General features: G+C 37.8%; 1 protein-coding gene across 2 annotated transcripts in view; it reads left to right on the forward strand.

Moving 5' to 3' along the window:
* The first annotated feature begins 487 nt into the window (after positions 1-487).
* The window catches only part of UGGT1 (UDP-glucose glycoprotein glucosyltransferase 1), a 59,485-nt gene continuing 39,728 nt past the window's right edge, over positions 488-20,244 (forward strand). For both annotated transcript variants that reach the window (XM_007421945.4, XM_007421946.4), the window contains exons 1-16: positions 488-634; positions 2,650-2,786; positions 3,309-3,391; positions 3,812-3,942; positions 4,755-4,867; positions 5,776-5,950; positions 7,921-8,017; positions 9,734-9,812; positions 10,005-10,105; positions 11,143-11,242; positions 13,153-13,213; positions 16,304-16,395; positions 16,516-16,666; positions 17,224-17,343; positions 18,108-18,193; positions 18,980-19,115. In XM_007421945.4, the coding sequence (XP_007422007.1) occupies positions 2,662-2,786; positions 3,309-3,391; positions 3,812-3,942; positions 4,755-4,867; positions 5,776-5,950; positions 7,921-8,017; positions 9,734-9,812; positions 10,005-10,105; positions 11,143-11,242; positions 13,153-13,213; positions 16,304-16,395; positions 16,516-16,666; positions 17,224-17,343; positions 18,108-18,193; positions 18,980-19,115 (1,650 nt within the window). In that variant the 5' untranslated portion in view covers positions 488-634; positions 2,650-2,661. The remainder of the gene's footprint in view (positions 635-2,649; positions 2,787-3,308; positions 3,392-3,811; positions 3,943-4,754; positions 4,868-5,775; positions 5,951-7,920; positions 8,018-9,733; positions 9,813-10,004; positions 10,106-11,142; positions 11,243-13,152; positions 13,214-16,303; positions 16,396-16,515; positions 16,667-17,223; positions 17,344-18,107; positions 18,194-18,979; positions 19,116-20,244) is intronic.

Genomic DNA, 20,244 nt, shown 5'->3' on the forward strand with positions numbered 1-20,244 from the left:
TGTATGTAAATGAGAATATATTCATAGGCAGAAATGCAAAACAGTAAGAATCCAGGATCCCGGAAGAGCACCGCCAGCATTAGCAGCATTCTAGCTACTTCTGCTTTCCTCCATCGGAGTTCACAAAAAAGAAACAAGCATAAAAAACACGGGTACGTAACGCCGAACGCAAGAAACCCAATATCTCGCCGTCTTCTGGAGAACTGGAGAGCTCTGCTCCCCGCCCCGCCCCGCCCCGCCGAAGCCGTCTGCCCAAGAGAAGGCCAGCCAATCCTAGGCCTGATGGGCGGAGAGAAGCCTGGGTGATCCGCCTCCTTCTAGGCGGCCAATCGCACTTCTCCCTTTTGCCTCAACATCTCGCGACACCAGCCTCAGGCGCCGTTCGGATCTCGAACTGCAACTCCCAAGGCTCTTTCCGCCACTCGCGGCTCAGCCAATGGCCGCGCACAACGAGGCGAAAGTATCACCACGGTGGGCGGGACACGTCGAGACCCAATCGATCTGAAGGGGGAGGGGTGGTTTGCTGCAGCAGCGGAAGCAGCACTCCCGACTGAGTCCCCTCGGTGTCAGTGCAAGAAGTGCTTCTGGGGTTGGGGATTTTTCCGGAGGGTTCCCGCCGCGTCTTCCGCAGCAGGTAGGTCGATGGATCGAAGGAAGGGCTGGCCTTGAGGACAGGGCTCTGCCTGAAGGAACCCTTCTAAACTTTACGTCAGCATTTCCCCAGCGAGGTGCCGTGGATTGTTTTTATTCCTAATCCTCACGGTTACGTTGGGTGGGCATAATGGAAACTGCAATACATCATATCTGGTCTGTCACGCGCTGGGGGATCCTGTTAGGGTCGGCTATGCCCAATAACCTGCCATCAGTTTTAGGCTGATACTCTTCCCAACCGGTTTCCTCTTCCTGTATTTGCAAGGAGTAGGTGAAGGTGTCTCCTGTTCGTTGTGCCACTTTTTCATGTAATGTACTTAAGCAATTAGAACTTTTTCTAACTCTTGTTAGTTTCGCAGTTGGAAATGAAGCGTTAATGCATCATCCACTCTTTCAACTTAATGAGCATCAGAATGGTCAGTGAATATCTTTCTGTGGAAGTAATGGGAATCTGAAAAGCAGAAACGTTTGCCTTCCTTTTTCTTTTGCGTGGGAAGGTAGAAGAATGGGGAGCAGAAACATCTGTGATGGGAATTTGCTGTCTGGTGCTTTCCAGGGATTTTGCACGTACAACTTGTTTTTATATATTTATTTATTAAACAAGTGTGTATGGCTGTCCATCTACTAGAAGGAACTCTGGATGGCTAACCAATACACAAAAACACAATACAGTTATAAAAAACATTTAATTGAAAAACACCACTGAAGCTCTGATAAAACTCACATCCATAAATCAACCTCATCAAGTCAGCTCCATTAGCATCCTGACCTCAGTGCCGGGGGGGGGGGGGGGAAGCTGGATTTTCACTGCTTTCCTGAAGGCCAGCAGGGCTGGGACTACCTGTATCTCCTGGGTGCGGGGGAACTGTTCCATAAGGCAGGGGCCACAACAGAGGAGGCATATTTCTGAGGGCCCACCAAGCGACACTGTTTCACCAAGGGGACCTGGAGCATGCCCATCCTACCAGATCTAGCGAGACAGACAGAAATTGTTGGAGATAGGTGGTCCCACAAGTAACCTGGCCCCATGCCATTAAAGAAGAGCCAGTTTAGTCTAGTGGTTCAGGCACCAGGCTAGAAACCTAGGAGACGGTGAGTTCTAGTCCCGCCATGGGCATGAAAGTCAGCTGGGTGACTTTGAGCCACTCTCTCTCATCTTACAGGGTGGTTGTTCTGGGGAAAATAGGAGGAGGAAGGAGTATTAGGTATATTCAGTGCCTTGAGTTATTTATAAAAATAATAAAGGCAGGATAAAAACATCTAAAAAAAAAAGTAACAATAAGCATCTTTAATGGCATTTGGAACCCTACAGGAGCCAGTGCAGCTCACACAGCAATAGTATTACACGGGGATACTGTGATGCGTCCACTACTGCCCATGCCTCTGTGTTCTGGACTAGCTGAAGCTTCTGAATGCTCTCTGCTCTTATCACATCTTCTTCCAGCTGTGCTCTAGTTGTCTCTTACGCTGCTTTTGAAAACCAGGGGACCATCCATGCATAGAATCCGCATAGGCATAATCCAATTTGAGACTGCTGTTGCTTCCTTATTCCAAACAGCAACTAAGGCTTTGGTTAAACTGTGCACAGAGCTTCAGGAACTACCCCCAGTTTCCTCTGGAACTCCGCTGGGTCCGACTCCAATAAATCCCTGCATTATGTGGCCAGTGGTCAAGGATAATAATTATCTAACACATAAGGAGGGCACCAGACTGGTTACTCCTGATCTGTAATTTAGATCAAAATCATGACTCTCAGCCGTCTAAGTGTTACTGGACTCCAACTTCCATGAACATAGCCAATGCAGTTGGTAGACAGAAATAATGGATGCTGCAATCTCTGTACCATAGATTTTATTATCTCTAAACCAGTCCTAGAAGTGCTTTTAATTTTCCTATAGAAGTCTGATAATCATTGCAAGCCTTCTTGCTTATTGTTAACTGGTGTATATTGCTTAAGGACTGCATTGTAAACATAAATACTTTCACTTTTTTTTTTAGTGTTTTTATAAGATGGGAACTCTAACTGCACTTATTGGAATTTGGATGACCTTCTCCCTAGTTGAAGCACATTCAAAAGCTGTTACAACATCATTGTCTACTAAGTGGTTTTCCACACCTCTGTTACTCGAAGCAAGGTAAAAATGTTGGTTTAGTGTCTTTCTTCTCCAAACATTTTATGTATATATGTAAAATCTCATTTACTCATGTTATAGTCTTGTGATACAGAACAGTATTATCATATGTGGCTGTAAGTTGGGTAGCCTTAGAAATTTGATTTATCAATCTATAATTCCAGTATTGTAAAAAATTAAAAGCCATCTGGGTGCCTTTGGGCCAGTGACTCTCTCTCAGCCCGTGATGTCAGACGGGCAGTCAATTCCTGTCGCAACCAATGGATCAACATTTGGTTGATCCAAAAAAAAAAAAAAAAAGCGGACCCTGCACCTGTGGGAAAAATGCTAAGAAGGAAAAAAAAATCCAGTATTGTAAATGTACACAGCTAAACTAAGAGCACTGGCTTGCCTAAAAATGCCCAGTGAATTCATAACAAAGTTAAATTTGAATCAGGATCTTCTAAATTGCAGTGTTTTCTCAGTTTTTAATATTTAATGGGTATGCTGCTACTTTTTTCTAATGACACTAAATATTTTTTCCAGTGAATTTTTAGCAGAAGAAGATAATGAGAAATTCTGGAATTTTGTTGAGACTTGCCAGAACTTTCAGTCATCTAATCATGATGGTAATTATCATTATCCTTGTTTGCTTTGTTAATTAGATATTATTTAGTCTTGAAAGTTGATTTTTTAAAATGAAATATCTTCATTGTAATTGCAAAATACTAAGTTTTCTTATTTCTAGTGGGAAGACCTGGCTATTCTGCAGACTATTTGGGCAGCAGTGGTATTAGGCCTGCCTTAGTTATTAATGGGTTCTTTATTTCTTTTATATTATGTTTCAGTGATTTTATATTAACAGTTTTATCATATAGAGTTCCAGCTTGATATGACTATACTGGGTGATGATTTTGCCTTTTACTCTATGTAATTGTGTTCCTTACTGGAAGAAGTTGGATAATTGTAGATGAAGCTGAGACAATTGTTGTTTGAAATCCTTCTTGTGTTCCACTAAAAACTAAATAATATATCTTGTTTGTTGGCAGGTACTGATTATTCCTCCTACAATGCAGTGCTGCAAGCTGCTTCCCAGAATCTCTCACCTTTGCAACAGAACTTATTGAAGTTTGCTTTGTCTTTACGCTCCTATTCAGCTACAGTTCAAGCCTTTCAGCAGGTTAGGGCAAAGCCATGGGAACTTTTTGGATACGTATTTTCTTTTAAGCAATAATAGGAAATAAATATCTTTTCCTTTTAACCTTGCAGAACTATCCCTTGAAGCTGCCCCTCACTATTAAAATTGAATAAATTTACTGGGAACAAATTTGGTGTTATCTTAATAGCTATTCCCTTAATGCTGGCCTGTCCAAACACTGAAATCAGAAGGGCCTCCAAGATGTCCACACTCTTCCATTTTGCTGCCAATCCAAGGAGAAAGTCATCATAATCAGTGCTGTAAAAATTATAGCATGGAAACCCTCCCTTTTAATTTAAAACAGTTAAAATTGCGAGAGTAAATAACTTCTTTTTTTATCCTTCCTACCTGACTGCCATTAACAGTCTACATGAAAACACAACAAATTTGCAGAGGAAAAAAAGTGCTAAAAGAGTTTGGAGAGGAAAAGAAGGCAGATTATTATGAGATTATTTCTTGTTTTTCACATAGCACCATGATGAATGAATGATCCTTGATTATAAATGAAGTGACAACTTCTTTATGTGATGTGTATCTTTGGAAAGATCGGAGAAGTTGATTCTGCATTACTTGCTTATATCTATCTGGACTGAAAGCAGAAAAATTATGAAAAAGTTCTTATTCTCCAAGTTACAGCCAGTCAAAATGATTTCTTTTTACCATTTATTTATATTGATCAAATTATGCTGCATAGATGAATCCATTAAGAGAGCGTATACTAAAGTCCCATTGCTCTGACTATGATGTGATGGAGGTTGTCATCATCTTATTAAAATAGATACATTTTAATACAGATAGCCGCTGATGAGCCTGCACCAGAACAATGCAATGCATTCTTTGTTGTTCATGGAGAGAAGACTTGTGAATCTGACAAACTTGGAATACTTCTACAGACAGCATCCAAAAGGTTGTTCTGTTTTTTGCCAAGACATCCTACTGATCTCATTTGTTAAATGAAGAGATTTTAATAAATGTCTTTTTTATCTAGATTTTATTTCTTGAGAATACGTAAGTCCTGATAAAACGTTTTTGCTCATCTTGAATGATTCAATATTACTTGGAAAATGTGGATGTGATCTTGAAGGGAATGGATATTCATCTGTGATTTCAGGATTACCACATCTATGAGAGCATTTTGATCTTTTTCCTAATAGTGGTCTAAGATATGGAAATAGTCTTTAAGAAATAAGTTTTAATATTCAGATTGCTGAAGATTAATTAGAAATGAAGAATAGATTATTGAAATAATATGTGGGGAGGGGGAACAAATAAATGCTTTCCTTCAAGATCCTCATTCATAAGCTTCAGTGTGTTTGACTTAGCAAGCAAAGCTCTTAGTTTTCTTTTCTGTATGTCCAGTTATAGTGATAGCTTTCATATTTAGTTATTTATAGCATTCTTTCAGGAAGAATTGTTAATAAAATAACATTTTGATCTAATTTCGATCAAAGTATAATTTAATGAAAATGCAGTCTTTGTCCATTCAGTTTCATCTGTTTTTCATTAGTTTAGATCTAAGGTTCTCCTACATGGTATTGCTCCTATTCTATTCTGAAAATATACATTGTACTAGGAGGATGCATATTCCAAAGACAGCAAAACCTATGTCATTTGGGGTATTAATTCTGCTTTCTTATTTCAGAAAGCAGAACAATTCATATGTGCATGAATTGAAAGTTTGTGTGTCTATCTTGTCATCTTTGTTTGATGCAAATATTGGATGACAACACAGTAACCTTTATATACTGCTTTTATGTCTCTGGTGCCTGATTTAATAAAGCGTTGCATTTATTTGTATGTATTCTCTTGCTGCAGGCCAAAACCTTTTATGTTTAAAGGGGATCACAAGTACCCAGGATCAAACCCTGAAAGCCCTGTTGTAATCATGTATGCTGAGATTGGCTCAAAGCAGTTCTCTAAATTTCACAGACTACTTGTATCAAAAGTCATTACAGGAGAAATCACCTACATCCTTAGGCATTACATCGCTGTAAGTTCTGGCACCATCATACAGAGCAATATTCATTGTTTAGAAATGTTTTATCTCCATTATATTCCAATCTAAAATGGAAAGTGTTGTTTTTTATTATGCCTAAGGCTTTTATGAAACCAGAATAATTGCTAATAGTATTGCATAGCTATGTATTTTGGAGGTATGGTTTTCTTTCACTATATCTTTCAAAGCATTTTGCAAAATACTTCACGATATTTTGATTAGCTATGGATGGCATAGCAGGTGACTGGATAGCTGATTGAAAATTAAACTGAAAAGACCATTGTATTGGATTCTCAACAGTCTGGATTGAGTTACTGCCTAGATGTCCAGAAAATTCAGTCCTTATTCTTTTTATTAATGATTTAGATGAAGAGGTAGAAATTTTGAGATGATCCAAAATTGGATACAGTAACTAATACCATAAAAAATAGAAATAATATTTAAAATGGTCTTGATAGGTCAAGATGGGTTCAGAGAAAGGCAGTGAAGATGATTAGAGGATATTTCTCTCCTGCGAAGAGAGGCAGAATGTTTAGTTTTGAGAAGACTGATGATAGGTATGATAATACTCTTTATATTCCTGAAAGGGTATCGTACAGAACAGCTTAAGCTTTGTTTTCTCTCAGTCCAGCATGCAGAACACAAAATAATGAATTAATGTTGCAGAAAACCAGAATCCAACTGAATGTTAGGAAAAGCTTCACAATTGTAAGAGCTTTTTGCAGTAAGGTAGCTGGGTTTGCATTCGCTCACGTGCTTGGGCAATGACCAGACAGTAATCTGTCAGAGATAGTCTAATTTGGATTCCTATACTGAGCACAGGGCTAAATTTGATGCCGTAAATCAGACCTGCGCAACTTGGCAGTAGGCAAGGGCCGAAATTAAATAGGCTAAACTCCTTTGGGCCGCAGATAGGTTTTTAGCGCCTCACTTTCCAAGTAAAGTTATAATAATGGGATAATAATGTTTTTTATTTGCAAAATAGTTTGATCATTGATTGTACTATAATTATTATAGTATAATTAATGATTAAACTATTTTGCAAATAAAATAAACCATATTATAAAAAAGGGAAATTTCAATTATTACACTTATTACTTAAAAAAAAAATTACTTCGGTAAGTTTGAATATATTTTTAAGGTTTTCTTACCATTTACAATTCGTTAATGTAATTCATTCGGTCTCCCAGAGCTGCTTCGGTGAGTAATTTTGCTGCCCTCGTCTCTGTCGTAATGTGTCAGCGCTCACAGGATGAGTGCTGATTGGTTATTTCCCGGAAATCACCCCTGCGACAGTTCATCGCAGAAACTTTATTTTAAAAAAAAACACATACCGCATTTTCGGACCTCGCGCTATTTGGTCTCTATTAGAGAAACAACAGATTCAAATTGTTTTTGGTTAAAGTCCTTTTTTGTGTGCTTGGGTTCTCTTTCTGTCTCTTATGACTCCAATGTTATTATCTTGGTTTCTGCACTGAATTTTATTAGTCAGCAGCTGAATGCTTCCCTTCTATCAGAAGGGAAATATTCCCTTACTCCTGTAAGAAGATGAAGGGGAGCTATAGTCTTACTCTCCAGAGTATTAGCTTGCCACCTGAGAATGATACCATTGTAATAAAAAGCATCACACTACTTTTGTCTAGAATAATGTTTTGTTCCAATTCATATTTTACATGTCTGAGCTTGCCAGAGAGTATCAGGATAAGATTTTAAATAGACCATGTTTCTTCTTATCCAAAGAGTACTTCCAAGAAAACAAGAGATTCCCTATTGCAGGTTGTTATGCAGAAGCCATGATTATCCTTTGATCAATGAAAGTTCTGAATTAATTCGTGAAGTATGGACAAGCCACAGCATTGTTGGAATACTGGTTGGGCAGTGTAACTTGCAAAGTTGTGAAAAATGAATCTAACAAATGTTTTGTTGAGCAATATTACTGTGATTTCACCTTTTTTTCCTTGTAGAATCCAAGTAAAGAAAAAGTCTACCTGTCAGGCTATGGAGTGGAGTTGGCCATTAAAAGCACAGAATATAAGGCTAAGGATGATACCCAGGTGAAAGGTGAATTCCTACCTTTAAAAGTAGTAATAGTTCCATGATGAAATAAGATATGCTGAAAAGCTCACTATGATTCTCTTCATAGCCTAACAACTTTCAGGGCATTTTAAGACTATTTATTTATTATGTTTGTTTATAATATTTATATGCCTTTCTTTAGCCAGGAGTGTTCTCAGTGTAACTTTGATATCAGTTAAAAAAGTCAGTCCCTCTCCTCAGGTTTACAATCTAAAAAAGTCATGATGCAAAAGGAAGAGATAGTGTAGGTAAAGGAAGTCAAGGATACCTTGGTACTCATTTTTAATGTTATAAGAATCTTAGGCCTTCTGCCCCAAATCAGTAGAATGGCTGTAGGGAAAGAGAACATTTGATGAATTTGGCTCCTTAGGGGTGCAGCTGATAGAAATGTTGTCTTTCTCTTCCCCTGCCACAGCCCTTTTTTGATGTATTTACTCCTCTTCATTTTCTGTAATAGTTAACCATAAACTAAATACCAGCACTCAGTGGAATATTATCAAGTAGCAATGTCCTTGTTGCTTGATTTTCTTGTCACTCTGGATTTGTCTCCTAGTTGCCTAAAGCAACATTAGTCTGGATCAGGAACTTATTTTTAAATTTGTCTGCTGGCTTATCTGGTGAGCCACTCAGGATTGCATTTATGCTGTACTTCAGATAGATGCCCATTTGAATTCTGCCAGCCAAGGAAAAGATTCTGAAGACAGTATTCAACTCCTTGACTCAAGATTGATTTGCTGTGTGGCTTGCTATTGGCTTCTAATGCAGGATTTCTCTTAGGAGTTCTTTTTTGGAGATTTGATGCATGCAGAGTCAAAGATGCCAAAAGTCTAACATCTACTGTATATTTACTTGCCTGCTGTGATCCCCATTTTTTAATAATAAAATTGATGTATGTATGAAAAGAGCCAGTTTCATGTAGTGGTTAAGGCACCAGGCTAGAAACTGGGAGACCGTCAGTTCTAGTCCCGCCTTAGGCATGAAGCCAGCTGGGTGACCTTGGGCCAATCACTCTCTCTCAGGGAGCCCTAGGAAGCATGTAATGGCAAACCACTTCTGAAAAACCTTGCCAAGAAAACTGCAGGGACATGTCCAGGCAGTCACCAGGAGTCAACACTAAATTGAAGGCACCCAAAAAAAAAAAAAAGGTGTGAAAATTAGCATATTTTATCAGTAAAATCCAACCTAATTATTGTTATTAATAGCTTTACAAATCTTGAAAATATATGAGAATTTGTTGGCTTCTCAAAATGTTTTATTTGACTACTAATAAAAACTGTATTCTAACTGTATCTGAGGCAGCATGAGAAGGACAACACTGTTCTATTCATTTTGGTCAACAAGTGACTTCTTTTAGTTTTTTTTAGTTAAGGGAAAACTTTTCAATACCAATCTCCTATGTAGCCAATAGACGATGGGGTTCATAAAAGCAGAACAATCAAGAGAGTTGGGGGGATTAAAAATTAGAACGTGGCCTTGATAACAGGAAACAAAATGCAAGATCAAAATCTCTAGTGGGTGGCAAGTTCAGTAAGATGAGGTTCTTAAGAAATGGGGGAATTACTCATTATACTTTAGAAAGTACAGTGATTATTCTCATAATAGAAATGAGTTGCATTTGTCCTAGCCTGTCTTCTCTGTTGTTAACTGTCTCCTATTTACTGTTCTAACTTCATAATTAAGATGGTTTTCATGTTTTTGCAGGTACAGATGTAAATACAACAGTAATAGGTGACAGTGACCCAATTGATGAAGTGCAAGGATTTCTGTTTGGGAAATTAAGGTATGTCATTATGTTGATAAGCCTGCTGATCTTTTTTTTTACATTTCCAGATCAAATATTCCAAAAAGTGGCTTGCAGTTTAGATTTTCCCAAACTAAAACCTGTAAGATAGTAGGAAAAATAACCATATAGACTAGGACAGCTGTTTTGTTTGTGTGATGATAGATTTTCTGATGTTTTTCGCCCTTTCAGGCAGTTGCATCCCCATTTGGAAGAAGAACTGAAAGAACTAAGAAAGCATCTTGTGGAAAGCACCAATGAAATGGCACCCTTAAAAGTGTGGCAGTTACAAGGTAATCTGTCCCTATTAGATTTGTCTCTTGAGTCTGTATTGGGCAAATCTGAAAAACATCCTCAGTGTATTCTTTATAGAGGCAGTTGACTTGCATATGTGTCTCATCACAAATTTACCACATCATTGCGTCAGCACAAAGTGTCATTGTGTCAACAGAATTATTCAGATGTAGAAATGTGCTTGGAAGTGATGCAAGATGTGTTTCTTCTTTATACAAAAACTTGTTTTTCAAGAGAAGTGCAGGAACCCCAAATCAGCAAATATTGGCAGACATAACTGAAGCCATCTTAAAGTATATTTGGAATATGCTAAAACTACTTAAAGCCTTTGAGAAACAGCTTGTTAGAATCTATTGTAAAATGGAGATAAGAGGTGTAGACTATAGGGGAATAGAAACAAGTAGTCTTTGCATGATTCCCAGAGGAAAAAACAAGTTTGTGATATGTGTGTGTTTGGGAGGAGGCAGGTTATCAAGGCCAAGGTTGTTCTTTCACCCTGTCAACTACTTACTATTTGACAACTGTCATTTCTTCCTAAGAAGGTATTAAGGAAGATGTCTGTAATCAGTTTGATAAAATGTTTGCTTGCTTGCGAAATGTGTTGTTCTGTCAGAGAACACCTTGTGATCATAGTTCAATAAAGCAACTTCAAAGCATTTTCAGCTCTTAATTTGTAGTTAATTGAGGTTAAGCAAAAATTCCTCCACAGAAGGATGGGGAGTATCACAGGATGTATCTCTTTCAGCCACATTAATATTATATAATTTATGTTATTGTTCATTGTGTTTAGCCAAATGTGTTTAAGAATGAAGTCTAAACAGGCATAGGATTGTTTGTAAAATTTGGAATATTTTCTCCTTGGGTGATCTTTTTTGGATAAAAATACAGTTGCCTGTAATATTTTTTTAAAAAGTGAAACGATTAACATACTAGCTTGATTGAGTGAAAGCCCCCAAGTATGAGTCCATCATCAACCATGTGAGCAGTCTCATCAAACTTATATTTTTTTGACTGAGCTAATTGTTTTCATTTATAGATTTAAGTTTCCAAACTGCTGCTCGTATTCTGGCTGCTCCCACAATGGATGCTTTAACAGTCATGAAAGATCTGAGTCAAAATTTTCCTACGAAGGCTAGGTAATTGCTGTTGTTGCTGTTAAGTGGGTGTATAAATAATGAGTTAAGACAATAGAGAAGAATCTTCATCATAATATGTGAAAAGTTTATTTTCGGAGGAGGTAAACAATATTAGAATTTCCCTTTCACAGTGAATCCATTTCTGTTTGATCAGTCCACCCCAGGTGCCTGATGGACCCTATTGGGCTTCAGAGGGAACTTAGGGTTGTTCCTCAGGCTCTAGTACACGGTGCAGCCAAGGCCTTAGTTGCTGCTTGGAATGAGAGGGCAGCAGTGGCCTTGGACTGGATTGTACCTCTGTAGTCTCTACAAGTGCCTGGATTCTGAAGGGCTCCCTGGTTTTCAGAGGAACTCTGGGTGATGAAACAGTGTAAAAGATGCCTATAGCTTTGCGGAAGGAAAACCAAGAGTGAACTCTATCCAACACAGGTAAGAGCCTTTCTTTAGGATTTTCCACCCTTATTACGTCCAGGGAGAGCCAGCCAGGACCCTGTTTAGGATAGTCTATTCCCTCTGGGTAACCGGGGGAAATTCCCTCCTTGGTAATTTCCTTTCCCTCCCTTGGTAAGCAGGAACCAGGGGAACATTTACAGAGCTACCATCAATTGGAATCTGGCTGTTCAGGTCTCCTATGGAGTTGCCTGAGGCATGGTCTTGCCCAGTTATCTGGAAGAGTTTGAACCTTGGAAATTTGAGTTTGTGCTTTAGATCCATGTTCATCCTGGTTGATTAAGGCCTCCTGGGAGGTGACATTTGTTGAGTCCATGCAATGATTAATATTTCTTTGTGGGAGAGAGTGGTTCTGCTTGCCTTGAAAAAGGTGGTTGTCTGCCTCCTCTTCAAGAAGCCATTGCTGGACCCAATGGATCCAGACAATTTTTATCCAGTCTCCAACTTTCCCTTTTTAAGAAAGATTGTTGAGGTTAGCTTACAGCTCCAGAGGACTCTGGAGGAAGCAGATTATTAGGACCTCTTTCTGGATTCAGGCCTGGCCATAATACTGAGATGCACTTGTCAATGACCTTTAGTGGGCCTGGGATGGGAATAGTGCATCCTGTCCTTCCTTGATCTCTCAGCAGCTGTTGATCATGGTATCTTTCTGGGCCAGCTCAGGGAGTTGGGAGTGGGAGGAATGGTATTGCAGTGGTTCTCCTTTCTCCAGAACTGGTTCTTCAGTATGTTGATGGTACCCAGCTATACATCTCTGCCCAGGGCTGACTAAATAATGGTGTCGAAAGAGAGAAAATGCCCTAACTGGGAGTAAGGTCATCGTTTGTCATTGTTTGGTGGTGTGAAGGAGAGGGGAGAAGTTCAGTCCTCAACAGGGAATTTTCATAGTTCACTTCTTTGGAGGAAGAGAGAAAGTCTCTGAACAGTTGACTCTCAGTCATTCCTAGAAAGTTCTTCATCTTCATGTTTTAATAAATACATCCAATGCTTTCTTCCCATGCAGGAAAAATCTGAGTGCAGGGATTCTGAGTCCATAGGATGATGATATAGGATGATCTTGCAGATGTGTGGAGGATGTTTCACCTTATGGTTAAAAAATTTGCCTATGCTTGCTTTAAATGAGAATAACCCCTTCCAGGCTATCTTGTTTATTAAGAAGTTTATTTGCTTACTTTTGATATATTTTGGCATTAATTTTGGAAACATGAAGCATTCAGATTTAACACGTGTTTTTCAGTGGTTTTAGAATTTAAAGGGGACAACCTGTGCTAAACAGTTTAAATGACATAGATTTCCTTGTTATAGTTGTTATTATTTGCATTTTAATCTCTACAATTAAAGAGATTTTATATATTTTACCACTCTGTGTAACTGCTTTACCACTCTATATAACTGCATAATTTAGTAAAATAAAAACTGAAATGGGATAATGATTTCATGGAATCCTTGGCTTTTTGTAGGGCAATAACAAAGACAGTTGTTCCTTCAGAACTCAGATCAGAAATTGAAGAGAACCAAAAGGTAGGAATATATTTGAGCTAAGCGGGGATAAGAAATTTGGTCTCCTAATCTGACATTGAGCTCTACTTAAGTAGTAATGTATTTATGTACTACAGTATTTATTGCCGGAATCCTGTATTCCCTTTCTAACAAGGCAACTTTTTATACTGCTAAGTGCTTTCAAACAAATACTTCTATTAAGAATGGATTGTACTAATAAAATGCTTACTACATTTTATATTTTTTAAAATTCTGCAAAGCTTGTTCAGATTTAAGAAAAGCATAATAATTGCAGAGTATCTCTTTTCACACAAGAATATTCCTCAATTATGTCAAACAGCTATTTAACTTTTTCTAACATTTATGGATGTGAATTTGAGGATTTGTCATGTAAAATTTTCTCTTCCCAATATTATGGTGTATAAAATCGAAATGTTAAATAAAAATAAAATATAAATAGCTGTTGAAAATGAAGCTTGTGATCACAGAATCAGTTTGACTGATTTCCCGAGGAACGTCAATTAAAAATATCTCAAACTTGTTTATAGCCATGAGCCTTTTTTTTTTTTTTTGAAATGGTAGTTTTCCTTGATAAGCTCTTGTGAGACTTTGGACAAATTGCATCTTAACTTGGTGACCAGTTTTCTTCAGGGTATGTTGAAATACATGCTGACTTGAATTTATGTGGGCCACAATATGAAGCTAAGGTTACGTGAGGAGGAGAAATGCAGGAAGAGCTAATGAAAGAGATGCCGTGGGCAAATTTTGCCTCAGATAGATGAACATTTGCTTCTGTAGCTAAAATCTACAGTATTAGAATGAATAGTATTGTTTGTGCCTTTGGATGTAAACAAAATTGGTTTCTGCATTGTCGTTAGTTCTAAATGCTCAGAAACATTGAGCTAATATGCTCATAACTGGTTTGATCTGAATATTTCCTTGGAGATAACAATTAGGAGTTACCCATGAGAAACCTATCCTTGTATCACACCAAAAGGAAAGAAAGAAGGCTTAGGCATTAAAAAAACCTATATTACAAGTAGGGTTTTTTATTATGTCATTGATATAATAAAGCATTTGCCATAATACAGAAACTGACATTGTTCTTACATGTTTGTATAATTTCCCACTTGGGTATCAAGACTTATGGCTCAATGTGAAGTGTTCCAGGATTAATTCAATACAGATCTAATTGGCAGAATAAATACTGTGAGCTCCTTTTCATCTACATTTTTATAATCTGTCTCTTTGGACTGAAACCATCATTTGACTGATAACTGCTGCCTAATATTTGTTTTATTTCTGTTCTGTCATAATGGGAACATAGACTGTGAAAATTATTCTGAGAGAAAGATATAGTAAGCTATTTAATGAGCCCTCAAGAGTCCTATTCTAGAAAAAGAATTACCTCAGAGGAACTGGGTTGTCACAACACTAAGGAAAGAAATGATGGGATAAACTTAATATCCAGATGTCTGACCAAAATATGAACAGTCATTTATGATTTAGTATATCCTCTGAGTTGCTTTAAATCAGCATTCACCCAACCTGGTACCATCCAGGTAGGCTGGGACTGCAACTCTTAAAATTCCTAGCCAGGTGGCAAAAATATTGCTTAGAATCTGCTTCTCTTTCTTGAAGGTTGCCTAGCTGCAATGGAAGATGAAATTCTATGGTCAGATTCATAATTTTGTCTGATTTAGTATCCACATGTTATTGATCTGTGATGACTTAGTTGACTAATTTTGATTTCATTCAGCCATCATTGCAGATGTTGCTATCCATGAAAACCTTTACATTTTGTGTGGGACACCTTGTCTTCATGGATGAAGCTTTTCTTTTCCATCAATCATTTTGCAATCATTAAGGCCCCTCAGCTCAACTGTTATTAGCAATCATAGATCTTAAAGCTATTTGTTATTTGTTTCTGTTTTTAAAACTACTCTGAATCTCTGCTCTGGTTGTATTTATTTCAAATACAGTGGTACCTCGGGTTACGAACGCCTCTGCTTACGAACGTTTCGGGTTGCGACCAGCTCTGGCCGCAAAAATTTACCTCGGTTTGCGAACTCCGCCTCGGGGTACGAACCGGATCCGCGGCCATTTTCTGCCCGTGCCACATGGTCCGCGGCCATTTTTCCGCCTGTGCCACGTGGTCCGCGGCTGTTTTTCCGCCCTGCCCTACGGTCTGCGGCCGTTTTTCTGCCCTGCCGCGTGGTCCGTGGCCGTTTTTCCGCCCTTGACGCGTGGTCCACGGCCGCCGGAACGGATTAACGGTAATTACATTGAACCTTATGGGAAAATTTGCTTCGGGTTGCAAACAAATCGGGTTGCGACCAGAGTCACGGAACGGATTAAATTCGTAACCCGAGGTACCACTGTAAATCTACATATTTATTTTTGTAACTCTATATTTAAAAGTTTAAATAAATGTTTTATTTATGTGCCAGTGGGTAGGTGGATGATGTGTAGCTCTCCCCCAAACTGGCACCTTGCAGTAATGTTGCAGGAGCTACAGTGCGGTGTTAATACTTTGGGAGAATACCAGACTAGAAAAGACTGAATTGAGTTTTCCTTCATCTTACTTGCATATGAATGTAGAAACCAAAATCTTACAAATAGTAGCAGTAAAATACATAGCAAAGAGAGAGTAGTTACCATGCTCTTTACAAAATGTTAACCTCTCTTTGCTGATGTGAATGTGAAATGGATCAGCTGCTCACTTAAAGTGAAATTGAACTTGTGATTATTATGGCTCATTAAAGACAGTAAGCCCATCTTTATTTTAAAATGTACTCCCCCATTATTCTGTTTCTGTAAAAAGACAAACCACTTATTTCACTGTGTTATATTAATGATCATAGTTGATGTAGTATACTGTCACTTTTATTAAGTAGTAGGAAAGCAGGCAAAATGAATTAACAACTCTAAATGGGAAGGCTAGGCCAACCAAACCCAAATCTCTCAGTATGAATGAGAATTACATTTAAATGTATATGTATGAACAATTTGACATCTTTATTTGTGAATAATTTGACAGTGCTTTACACAAAAATGGCTGATTTCAGTTCCTCAGATTGAATTAATGGCTTTCTTACATTCTTTTTCCAGTACTTCAAAGGGACTTTAGGGTTGCAGTTGGGAGATTCTGCCCTATTCATCAATGGACTGCATATTGATCTAGATACACAGGATATATTTAGGTACGAACTCTTCAGAATGTTCCTTCTTGCTTAGAATTCAGTATAGTAATTCTAAAAGACTAGAGGACATCAGTACCTGTGTTTTAAAATTTAATGTGATCTGATTTGTGTTTTTTCTAGCTTGTTCGATGTCCTGAGGAATGAAGCTCGTGTTATGGAAGGGCTGCATAGTTTAGGAATTGTAGGGCTTTCCATGCACAATGTGCTGAAGTTGAACATCCAGCCATCAGACTCTGACTATGCTGTAGATATTAGAAGTAGTGCAATTTCAGTAAGTATATGCTCTAACTGTCTAAGTTATGGTGATACAATTTCCATCATCAGCACACAACTCTGTCTGAATTGATTCTATAAGTGGCCTCTCATTATAGAATGCATTTAAAAACACTGCTCCAATGGTATTGCTAGGGGAACTAGAATAAATCTTTGTGCAGAAAATTTGCACTTTAGCAAAGGAGCCCCAAGGGTGGGCAACATTTTCAACAAGGAGTTTGCTCTGTGGAATATTAAGACAGAAATAGTGGAAATAACGCTGTATTGCAGCATTATAATATAACATATACAATGGTATATGTTCACACCTAACCTTTTTATTTTATATATACTGTATCTCATTGTTAAGTGGAATCCCTAAATGTAATGTGTGGGTAAGTGGCAAGATTTAGCTCACCTTTCCCTAACTTAATGTCTTTTAGTTGTATTGACCTGTAATGGCCATGCTGATAGGCAATATGGAGTTGTGCTCAATGGATCTGCTCAGGGAAGGCTAATCTTAGTCATCCAATCAAAAGGCTTATTTCTCTTGCTGGGAATTTGTTGTTTTTTTAGTGGATCAATAATCTTGAAGTTGACAGCAGATACAATGCCTGGCCTTCCAGTATCCAGGAACTACTTCGTCCTACTTTCCCTGGTGTGATCCGACAAATAAGAAAAAACTTCCATAATTTTGTGAGTAATATTAGTTTACTCTAATTGTATTCTAATTGTACTCTAAATACCCAGGATAAGATGGGTTTACATTTGCTTATCTTTTGCCTTCTAATTGTGCTTTTGGACCAGATATTGGACTATTACATTTTTATTCTCGGTGTTTATTGGTTTCTTGAGGCTCATTATAATTTTAAAAGATGACGTTCTTTTGTGCATCATCATGGCAAATTTGAGGGAACAATCTAAATACATAGCTGAAAGGAGAAGAGTTGGATGCTTTTTCTTCTACATTTAGTTAATTATAACTTTCTCACCCAAACTGGGAATTATGGTTAATAAACTAGCTTCAGAAACTACAATGTTATGTTAGTTTGTTTTAAACAAATATTATCCAGAGTTCATTGTTCTAGGGGTCAGGATAAATCCTTGCCTATAAGGAGCAGTATGAGCTTCCAAAGTCCTTTTTAGCCACATAGAGAGAAAAGAGGATGTGGACCTGGAAGGAGACTGTGGTTGTTCATGTCATGGATTTGCATATTGATTTAATTTGATCCTTTGACCTGCATGCTAAAGGCCTAACTTGGACAACTGAAGCCCTCATTTTGAAGGCCTGCAGTGCTTTTGGATTTGGGCTGGATTTGGGCTGGATACAATAAAATACTGGGCAAACCTGTTTTAAATGTTGATATATTTTGGTTTGCTTTTGCTAGACCTAACTGTACATTGTAGTCTTTTGGAAGTATTAAATGAAATTCAGATTCCTAATTTTGTTATGTTTTCAGGTGCTTCTCCTAAATCCATCCCATGAGAGTTCAGCAGAATTGCTAGGTGTGGCTGAAATGTTCCTGTCTAATCATATACCACTGAGGTAAAATTGTGTTTTTTTCTATTCAGAACTTTTACATTTATTTTTAAAGCTGAGTAATATTCTCATCTATTCATCTTTTTGATCCTGAGAAAAGAAAACATTTCAGCATGCTGAAACTCTCATTAGTATTCATGCAGTCCTCCCACCTCCTTTTCCTAGCCATCTGAGAAAAGAGTAATAAATAGAATCCTTCTGAGTCTGATGACAAATACGAATTATATATACATTCTGATACTGATTTTAGAACTGCTCCTGACTATATATTCAGTACTGTAAAGCAGACTTTGTTGCTGCTTTCTTCAGTAAGGGTTAAACTTAACCTTAAACCACTTACCCATGCCTCACCCTTACTGTATGTTACTTTTCTTATTGCACTGGGACATGATTTGGTCTATCTACAAAGTTATCTATCACATTTAATGTCAACTAGATTTTATTCCAGACTCAGGATTTAAATGTTAACTTGATGTAAGTTCCAAATTCTAGGTAGGTTTAACTTTCATAGGACAAAAGATTTTTAATAACAGCAGAGGCAAAGTGGTTTGTCTGTGCTCAGTTGGTAGAAGAATTTATACTTGCAGTTTTTCATGTCAGGGAAAATTGCAAGAGGGAAAATACAATCCCATAGCTCATTCCTAGTCTCTTGGTCACAGTTAAGGAATGGACAGAATCTGCATCAACCCCAAATGATGGACACTGGAGTCATGTACTGGATCCCAGAATTTTCTGCTAATAGTGTTGATGCTTTCAATTCTTAATTATGATTTAATCCTCTTTTTTAAATAGGATTGGTCTGGTCTTTGTGGTTGATAATTCTGAAGATGTTGATGGGTTACAGGATGCTGGAGTTGCTCTCCTTCGGGCCTATAATTATGTGACCCAGGAAGTAGATACTAATTATGCATTCCAAACAATTATATCTGTGAGTAATCCTTCCTTTATGAATGCAAATATATTTCAAGTATCTTGACTTTTGGTTGTGGTAATGAGAAGAGACCCCCAAGTTACCTCTTTGCTATTACTGGATTAAAGATGATGGAAAAGTTAATGGGTCTACTGTCAATTTGCTCCTAAAAGCCAATGTGCTCCTGAAAGGACTTCCTTCTGAAAAAGCACAATGAGATGACTTTTCTTGCCAGAGCACCTTTCTTCTATTTTTTTGTTCTTCAAGGTAAACTAGAGTGCCTGTGATTTGTCTAAAACAGTTGAACTAGACAGAAAAAGAGATGAAATACTGCCCAATGCATCTTCACTTCTCCTTCTCCTCCTCCTTCTGTAATTACACTGATAAAGTGAAGGGCAATATATACTTCAAGGAATTGGTTAAAATTTCTCTGTCTCTTTCAGTTTCCACCCTGTTTCCTCTCTCCTTCATTGCCATTATATCTATGCTATGAGAAGCTAGAGAAGATTCTTAGAAAAGAATTATATGCATTAAAGAGAAGGGAGTATTTCCATTTCTCCTACCTTTAATGGTGTTGATTTTCACTAATGCTTGTCTTCTAGAAGCTCATTTAAGTTATCATAAGCTCTTTGTTATCCCTTCATGAGATCATACTAGATCAGTGTTTCTCAATGTTGGCAACTTTAAGATGTGTGGACTTCAACTCCAGAATTCTCCAGTCAGCCATGCTGGCTGGGGAATTCTAGGACTTGAAGTCCACACATCTTAAAGTTGCCAACGTTGAGAAACACTGATCTAGACACTCACTTCAAGGGAAACACAGAAGCTGGAAAAGGGTTTCCTCAATAAGAACTTGTATGAATTTTAACAAGAACAGCGTTTAATGCATTTAATATATTTCTGTAAGTGTGTTGTGTGATACACTAATTTTGATGGTTACACAACCTTGCAGTGAATCAGATACTAAAGGCATTGTGTTCCTATACAAAATGCTGAACATGTGTGTAAGGTAAAATGATACAGTACTCCTACAATCTCTTGGTTAAACTTATATTGTTGGGGGGTTGTGAATAAAAAATTAAGCACCAGACATCATGGTCAGTTTTGAACTGGGTTTGGAGGAAGAGAAGAAGTGGTGCCAAGCAGT

This window comes from Python bivittatus, unplaced genomic scaffold (assembly GCF_059951505.1).
Source record: "Python bivittatus isolate LINGU-HERP-01145 unplaced genomic scaffold, Pbiv_v1 ctg000980_np1212, whole genome shotgun sequence".
In the NCBI taxonomy this organism is placed as follows: Eukaryota; Metazoa; Chordata; class Lepidosauria; order Squamata; family Pythonidae; genus Python; species Python bivittatus.